Genomic DNA, 8876 nt, shown 5'->3' with positions numbered 1-8876 from the left:
ATTTATGGACTGTCCAGCCGCTCACGAGATGCAGCAAAGCTGATTTGAGTCTGGTGCTGTCTCTATACCAGGTGCTTCCGTGGTTACCATAGTAACGGAGCTTGTTTGTTAATGCAATGTAGCGACTGAGCTTGCAAATAAACAAAATTAACAACATTTTATATCTATGACATATTTCACGTGACCATTTATAGGTATCCATACATTCTCCATATATTGGGTAAACTTTCAGAAGTAATATAAATGCCGCGACCAAAGTATTTCACTCTGAACAAGGTGTCCTTTCATAACACCATGCCTTGGCGACCTCACACTATTGGTGAATGACTTTAAAGGTGAGTTGTCAGATGCATGCATTTATAATAGGCTATTATTAGGCTACAAACGTTTATTAAATTACACAATTATTTTTCAGTTGATGTACTTCTGAGACCTATTATTGGCTGTGCAGGAAATGACATCAGTCACTGGTTTGAATTAAAGACAACATTTGTGAGTGAGAAAATAATCTGAAAATAATATTTATCAAGAATTCAGCATGTTTGTCTTCTTAAAGTTTATTTTTCATCATGAGTAATTCCCAATTTGTATTCTTACATTCGGACTCACCTGAACCCACTATCTGACTATGTGATGTACTACACCCCTAGGGGGTGCTCTGTGCACGTGTCGTCTCCCTGCCCTAGTACTAACTGGACCAATGACTTTGGGCAACCCTGGTGGAGGGATACCCAATATGAGGTGGGGCTATTTTGCCAAGACCAGGTGGATCCGCATCATCAACACCCTCACATCCCAGGAGCATAGGCATAGGAAGTAAAATATCATTCTTCAGATTAGGGAGAATGTCATGCATAGATCACAAGAAGCTACATGTGTACATGCCACATGTATAGGCTACATGTGTTATCATACTAATCTCACTTAGCCTGACACCATCCCCTGGCAAGCGAGGCCTAGGGTCTTACATAGATATCATCAGTATTATACATGCATCATATATGTGCAATAGATATGCAGACAACATACAGACATCATTCTGCACACATACATATCACCTACATGCATACGTGCGTCATTTATACATAACCATTCATGCATTCTATTGTAGTTGTTCAAGCTTTATCCTCCTACCCCCTCCTTCACCTCTACCCCTCAGCATATCACAGTAGCAGTATGTTGGGAGTGTGTCCATTCATCTGGCACGGTTTCACCCACACAGCATAATATCACTGAGTGGAGCACAGGTGCTGTTTCTCCCTTCCTCTGTGTGCCACTGGCTGCATAATATATGGGTTACCACACTGCCCTTTAGGTAGCCCTGGCCTGTACATGACTCGCTTCCAAACGGACACGACGAGGTGGAGTTAGTAGTGCACTGTGTCACCGTCAAACCCTGGGGGCATATGAGTGAGTCCTGGCTGGGTTCACTCATTCCCCCTGCAGCACACACACACACACACACACACACACACACACACACACACACACACACACACAGCACACAGAGCACACAGCACACTCACACCCCGAGCACACCTCTCCTCTCCGGCATGGTGGGAGAGCACGGTGGGAGAGCAGGCTTTCCCGCCAACCCGCCCCAGCTGGCACTACTAGTCTTCTACTGAGCCAGAGGCTTAGTGTGGGTGCTCCACTCTCCACTCACACAGTCAGACACATGCTCTCTCTCTCTCTCTCTTTCTTTCTCTCTCTCTCTCTCTCTCTTTCTTTCTCTCTCTCTCTCTCTCTCTCTCTCACACACACACACACAAAACACACAAATTCTCTCTTTCTCTCCCACACTCTGTCCCTGCACACACATACTCACATTCTCTTTCTCTTCCTCAAATAGTCTATCCTCCTTCTTTCTCTCATGCCCTGCCTCCTCCCTCCCCCCTCATTCCTCCCTCACTTTCTCTCTAGTGGTTCTTGGCAAATGTGCCCATTGGACCCTGCATAAACAAATTCCTTTCTTCTTTTTTTTAAATCCTGGAAGCCAAGCTAGAGTGGTTTAACTGCCTGTTGCAAAATTTGCCCATAGTCCACAGAATGATTTTCATAGATAAACCACTGGAAAATACAATTTTTTGAATGAAAAATCCTCTTATCATTAGAGGACAATTGCTGGTAGCCGGGGCGGCAGCTAGCCTAGTGGTTAGAGCGTTGGGCCAGTTGGGGAAAGGTTGCTAGATCAAATCCCCAAACTAACATGGTAAAAATATGTAGTTCTGCCCCTGAACAAGGCAGTTAACCCACTGTTCCTTGGCCGTCATTGTAAATAAGAATTTGTTCTTAACTGACTTGCCTAGTTAAATTAAGGTCAAATAAAAAATTACAATGACTATTTATATACTGTAACATAAATATAAGCTATACACTGAGTATACAAAACATTAAAACAGAACATCTGCTCTTTCCATTAAATAGACTGACCAGGTAAATCCAGCTGAATGCTGGATCCTTTATTGATGTCACTTGTTAAATCCACTTCAATATGTGTAGATGAAGGGGAGGAGATAGGCTAAAGAAGGATTTTTACGCCTTGAGACAATTGAGACATGGATTGTGTATGTCTTCCATTCAGAGGGTGAATGGGCAAGACAAAATATTTAAGTGCCTTTGAACGGGGTATGGTAGTAGGTGCCAGGCGCACCGGTTTGCGTCAAGAACTGCAACGCTGCTGGGTTTTTCATGCTCGACAGTTTGCCGTGTGTATCAAGAAAGTTCCACCGTCCAAAGGACATCCAGCCAACTTGACACAAATGTGGGTAGCATTGGAGTCACCTTGTGGAACTCTTTCAACACCTTGTAGAGTCCATGCCCCGACAAATTTAGTCTGTTCTGAGGGAAAAGGGGGGTGCAACTCAATTTTCAGAAGGGGTTCCTAATGTTTGGTATACTGACTGTAGTTTCTTAATCTAAAACTGCTGCAACTGATTTCAGCTACAGTCAATAACCACTGTACATGGGTTGGAAAAGTAAAATAAGGTCTAAAACAGCAAATCCCTCCTCTCTCTCTCTCTAACTCTCTCTCGCTCTTCTCTTTTCCCAAGTGTGTTCTGAGGAGACCTTGAATGAGATTCCCCTTCGCAACAGCTCCCACACCACCAGCTCCACCTGGAAGCACAACTGCGTCAACCCGGGACATTAGTAGGACACTGGAGGAGAACGGTATCCTCGACAAGGATGAGGACTTCTACAGTGGACGCATGGACCGCGACCTCTTCTCCCAGTCCATCGGTCTCTACTCAACATCAATCCCACTGAACTTTGACCTCATTTGTAAGGATGTCAGAAAATGGTGAGGAGCAATATGAGCAATCTATTAAAAGGTTGACTTACAAAGTACAGGTCCTTTATTTTTTTTATATTGTGATATTGTTATGAACATTTTATTAGAGGGAATTTGAGCCTGTAAAGGACTAGAACTCATAACCTCACAATCAACATCCGTTCCTTGCCATTCTATCCCAGTGTCTTCCTTTTGTCATTCCTTCAAACCTTCTTGCATCTACAATAGGCCAACATACGTTAATAAATTAACAATAGTCTGCCAAAACTGTACATAAAACTGCATGGTAACCATGGTAATCGTTTATGTGATATTTAATAGTAGGCTACTTCCTCTCAACAGCTCCTTTGTGGCTCTGCTGAGTTTTAATTTCCTGTACTACAAAATGTGCAGGAAACCAACTCTACTGTAACAGTAGCAGTTTTAGTCAGTTGTGAAAAGTCATGTTACACATATTTCTTTAAATCAGTGACGTGTCATTGTTATCAATGTTTAGTTTATTCATCACAATTCACAATTATACACACACACACATTTTTTACTGTAAAATGTGCATACAGTGCCTTCAGAAAGTATTCATACTGTAGCCCTTGACTTATTCCACATTTTGTTGTGTTACAGCCTGAATTACATTTTTATTAAATGGATGTGTTTTTCACCAATCTACACACAATAGCCCATAATGACGAAGTAAAAATATATTTTTAGAAATGTGTAAAAATGAATTGAAAATAAAATACAAAAATATCTCATTTACATATGTATTCACACCCCTGAGTCAATACATGTTAGAATCACCTTTTGGCAGCGATGACAGCTGCGAGTCTGTTTGTCTAAGAAGAGCTTTGCACACCTGGATTGTATAATATTTGCACATTATTCTTTAAACCTTTCTTCAAGCTCTGTCAAGTTGTTTGTTGATCATTGCTAGACAGGCATTTTCAAGTCTTGCATTGATTTTCAAGAAGATTTAATTCAAAACTGTAACTAGGCTACTCAGGAACATTCAATTTCGTTTTGCCACATATTTTGCAGTATTACTCTAGTGCCTTGTTGCAAACAGGATGCATGTTAGGTCATATTTTTAATTCTGTACAGGCTTCCTTCTTTTCACTGTGTCAATTGGATTAGTATTGTGGAGTAACTACAATGTTGTTGATCATCCTCAGTTTTCTCCTATCACAGCAATTAAACTCTGTAACTGTTTTAAAGTCACCATTGGCCTCATGGTGAAATGTCTGAGTGGTTTCCTTCCTCTCCGGCAACTGAGTTAGAAAGGACGCCTATATCTCAAAACATTTGACATTATGAGTTATTGTGTAGGCTAGTAAAACTACATCTAAATGTAATCCATTTTAAATTCAGACTGTAACAACAAAGGAAAAGGGGTGTGAATACTTCCTGAAGGGATGTACAGTATGTTTCATCTTAGACCCCTTAATCAAAACTGAACTGCCTAAAGGGGAGACAAGGCAGTCTGACTACTAGAGTTCACATTGCCTTACTGCCACCCAGATCAGAGAGACTGTAGTGAAACAGTACAATATGCGTTAAAAATGTGTCCTCTTTCATTTCTGTGTTCACCATCTTGAAAATCATTTATTCGATTTATATTTTAATCCGAAATCATTTCCAGTTGAAAAAAATGATAGTCTGCATATTGCATTGTTTTTTATCCCCACCATAAGTGGTTAATTTTTAAGCAATCCAATCTGATGTAAAGTCTGGGCATGGCTGCGGCAGATTTTTCCAACCCCCCGCCCCACACACACACTCACACACACACACACACACACGCTTTCAAGCTCCCTCCCCGACTCTCTCTCTCTCGCTCTCTCACACACACGTATAATTTTATACTACGGTGGGGGCCTTTAAGAATATTTCATAGATTTGTGTCGTGTTCTGCAGTTCAGAAAGGGAGCGTTGTTTCGTTGTGATCTTGAGGCACAGTTACCAGGCAAGTCTGCCTTCGTGTCTGATTTGGGGGGGGGGGGGGACAAACAAGTAACAATTTGTACAAGCAGTCATACACCCCCTTTCTTGTAACAATGTGAATGTTTTTTGAGGAGGGAGGGATGCGCGGAGAGAGGGAGAGACAGGCAGAGAGAGAGAGAGAGAGAAAGGAGGAGGGGTGGTGGGGGGGCGTTCTGCAATAATATAGTCAGCCATTTTTTATGTAAGGGGATTTTTCTTATTGGGGGGGTTGTTAAAAAATAAATATAAGGGCGGCCATCTTTGTTTCCTTGCGTTGTAGTGTAAAATATTCCAAAACGCCCCCCACTTTTTTTCTGGAGTCGATTTGAATATTAAATAAATATCATAATTCCGGAGGATTTCTGATTTCGAGTACGGAGCCGATGACAGGAATATAATGTCCTCTCCTCTCCGGTCCTGTGAGGAATACAAGGGCATGTTGGTTAATTCCAAAGGAGGAGATTTTGATGAAGAAGAGGACGACGGAGATCTAGACGAGAACGCAAGCGACATAAACTCGCCGGCGGCGCCTCGAGAAACTGCAACACTAGCCGCGCCAGGTAGGCTATAGTAGGCTACAGGAGACAGACACTGGCGAAAGACTCGGGAGCGCGCACACAAAATAGAAACACATCCAAATTGTGAAAAAAGTAAGACAGGACACATTGTGCCGCTCATCTCAATAGTTATCTTTTGCTACAATATAATTAGTTGCGCCCCATTTGCTCCAGAGGATAGCGCAGCTTTGAAATAGAAAGAGTTGAGGATTCCAACTTCTAAACCAACTTGAGAATGCTCTTTTCGTTTTATCCCATATACATTGACTACAATTAACAAAGTTGATCCTCGACTTTCTTTTCATCCGTAGAATGGTGCCACAATATATATCATATCTCAATATGAATAGGTCGACGTGAAGGGTAAAGCTCACGACATCACTGTTAGAAAACATGGACTCCCCAGCAATACGCTTTCTGATAGTGATCTTTAGAATAGTGATGTGTAAGGCGTAAGCGTTAAAACCGGATGATGGAGTGAGTGCTGGTATGACAGCGTGTAAATAAACTTGACCCTACCCCCTGACTGTCTCCACACTGACAGGGACGGTTCATGATAGGACACTGACACTCTACTCAAGTTATGAATAGAACCGTTATGTGTCGACTACAGGGCCTTTGTTTTCCCTCTCTTTTCGTTGTCATAGCAGACTAACACATATTTAACAAGTAGGCATGTAATAAACATAATAAATATTGCCACATGAAAGAAAGGACTTGCCTACAGGATGTAATGTGCAAAACAGTTTTTTTTTTCTCCAAATAAGTTTATTTTTGAGGGACTATGATCAGGCCTACCTGGTTCCTGAAAACCTAGTAACATGCTTGCATTATTTTACAGTTCATTTGAATTAGCCTAATTAAATAGAATGCATGTGCATGTAGCCTATTCAATAGTAGCATTCGATAGGCTATTGCATATAATGATTTTGGGATATTCAACAAGGGCCCATTTAGAATCACTGAATTGCTCGTCTCGAGAAGGACAAGCGCGCGAATCAATTAGTGCGCTTCCCGCCGTTGCCAACCCCCAGCGACCTCCGCCAGCGGTTGTCGCTCTTGTGGTCAGGACTCAGGTTTTGGAGTTAACAAGAAGTAGCCTAGGGTAGGGAGTTGTTTCAGCCACAGACGCCCCATTATTTTGACTAGATACTCAAGTGGCCGCTCTAACAATAAAAATACATGTAAATAAAATGGAAGGCAGTCGGGAGGAGGCAAGAGCAGGTGGGACCATTTTAGCCAATGAGAGGGCAGATACGCCTGCGAACAACGGGCACAACTCCGATATAAAGTGTTTTTTTTCTCAAAGTTCCCGGTATGTCACATGTGCTACTTATATCAGTACACTAGTAGTAACCTAAGCATTACGAACCTTCTATTCGATCAAATAAGCCACAAGTAACAAATAAGCCTTTGCATATTTGTTTTAACCAAATTCGACACTCTCATTGATCTCCATACAAAACTCCTCGCTTTGGTGAGCGAAAAAACCGCAAAACCGCCACCTGCTGGAGAAGACAGATTTTGGGCCTAGTTATCCCTCTCGCTTCGCCTCTTCCTCTCCGGTTCAGTTCATCAGATATAGACAGACTGGCTTGCGGCCTTAGAATCACCGAGCCCCGCGTGCGTGCTGCTGCCGCCTCTGGCTGCACTCTGCAGCAGACATGCGGAGACTTTGTTTGGGCGCGCGCTGCGGGTTGTAAAACCCTACTGTAGGCGCCCAACAAAGACAAACAATAAAAACGAACTAATTTATAAGATGTACATGGTGGCCGTAAGCGATAGTTCTTGGTGATTTCTTTCCCCTTTTCTCCACCCTCCTGACAATACATAGACTTATCTTTCTCTCACTCTCAAAAAGGCTACCGTCTCTTTGCCCAGTGAAAAACTTGAATAAAGGTTTGAAAGACTCATTTGGAAGTCCCTTGAAAACTCACTAACACATCCTCAAAACGTTCGGTGGTGTTGTCTTCGAAATAAAGCTAAGACATGTTTGCATGGTTTCTATTTCCCCAATTGTTTATTGCAGGACAAATACAGTATAATGCTATGGTTACACATTTCTTATATGACAGCCTCAGTTTTAAAATACTGCCACGGATACTATTATTGTGTGCTATACAACACTCATTGACATATAATGTCAATGTAGCCAGTTATGGCTTTGCTTTTCATTGAACTAATAACAAGCAGCTGTCAAATACACTTATCTGTCAAACACACTGACTGGGACTAATTGAACATTTGTCAGAATTCAGTCAAGGTAGAAAGTCATGTTAAGACACTAGTCCCTCCCATTTGACACATGTGGTGTCAATGCACACATCACAGCGGGATGGTGCGATGCTTCTGTTGTGCTTAATTGTGTTCAGAAGAGATTAGATTGACGATTCAAAGCCTTCAAAGAGGATTATAGTCAATATGATTTAGTCACAACTCGCTCTCTTTCTTTTCATCCACATCTCCTCTCTTCAACCTGCCGTAGAGGAAGAAGGGGGGGCATTGGACAGGGACAGTCTAGGGAGGAAGAAACGAGGGCCCAAGAAGAAGAAGGAGACAAAGAAGAAGGAGAAAGAGAAAGAAGGAAAACTCTCCAAAGCTAAAAAACGGAAAAAGATTGTAAGCTTCTCGGACATGACCATATCACTCCATCTATAGCCATACTTTCTGATCACACCTCATTCTATTTTCATTGCCCCCCCCCCCCCCCCCCCCCCCCTTTTATGTTCTCTCTCTCTTTCTTTCTCTCTTTCCCTGTCTCCCCTCTTCTCCTATCCCCTCTCAGGACAGTGATGTAGAGAGGGACTCGGAGAGAGAGAGAGACTATGGAGAGAACTCTGACAGTGCAGCCAGCATCTTCGCCTGTGAGAAAAAGAAGAAGAAGAAACACAAGGAGAAGAAGGAGAAAAAAAAACAAAAGATGAAAAAAGACAATGGGGACAGCACGCAAGAGGAGACAATAAAGGTAAGGACACAACAAAAAAGTGTTGTCATTGTTTTGCTTCTACTTGGCCTCACTCTGATGGCTCAAGTCTAGCTCTGATTGGTTG

At 42.2% G+C, this 8876-nt stretch overlaps 1 protein-coding gene and 1 pseudogene across 5 annotated transcripts in view; both read left to right on the top strand.

Moving 5' to 3' along the window:
• On the top strand, nucleotides 1-3807 carry LOC110500575 (annotated as a pseudogene).
• A 1614-nt stretch (nucleotides 3808-5421) lies between these two features.
• Nucleotides 5422-8876, top strand: part of LOC110500574 (chromodomain-helicase-DNA-binding protein 3) — a 31131-nt gene continuing 27676 nt past the window's right edge. For 3 of the 5 annotated variants that reach the window (XM_036957980.1, XM_036957979.1, XM_036957978.1), the window contains exons 1-3: nucleotides 5423-5829; nucleotides 8312-8445; nucleotides 8612-8791. In XM_036957980.1, coding sequence (XP_036813875.1) covers nucleotides 5667-5829; nucleotides 8312-8445; nucleotides 8612-8791 — 477 coding nt within the window. In that variant the 5' untranslated portion in view covers nucleotides 5423-5666. Of the gene's footprint in view, nucleotides 5830-8311; nucleotides 8446-8611; nucleotides 8792-8876 lie in introns of all 5 variants that reach the window. The other 2 variants (XM_036957977.1, XM_036957976.1) reach the window with 1 other exon arrangement.

This window comes from Oncorhynchus mykiss, chromosome 21 (assembly GCF_013265735.2).
Source record: "Oncorhynchus mykiss isolate Arlee chromosome 21, USDA_OmykA_1.1, whole genome shotgun sequence".
Classification (NCBI taxonomy): Eukaryota; Metazoa; Chordata; class Actinopteri; order Salmoniformes; family Salmonidae; genus Oncorhynchus; species Oncorhynchus mykiss.
This window is presented reverse-complemented; position numbering and strand designations above follow the sequence as displayed.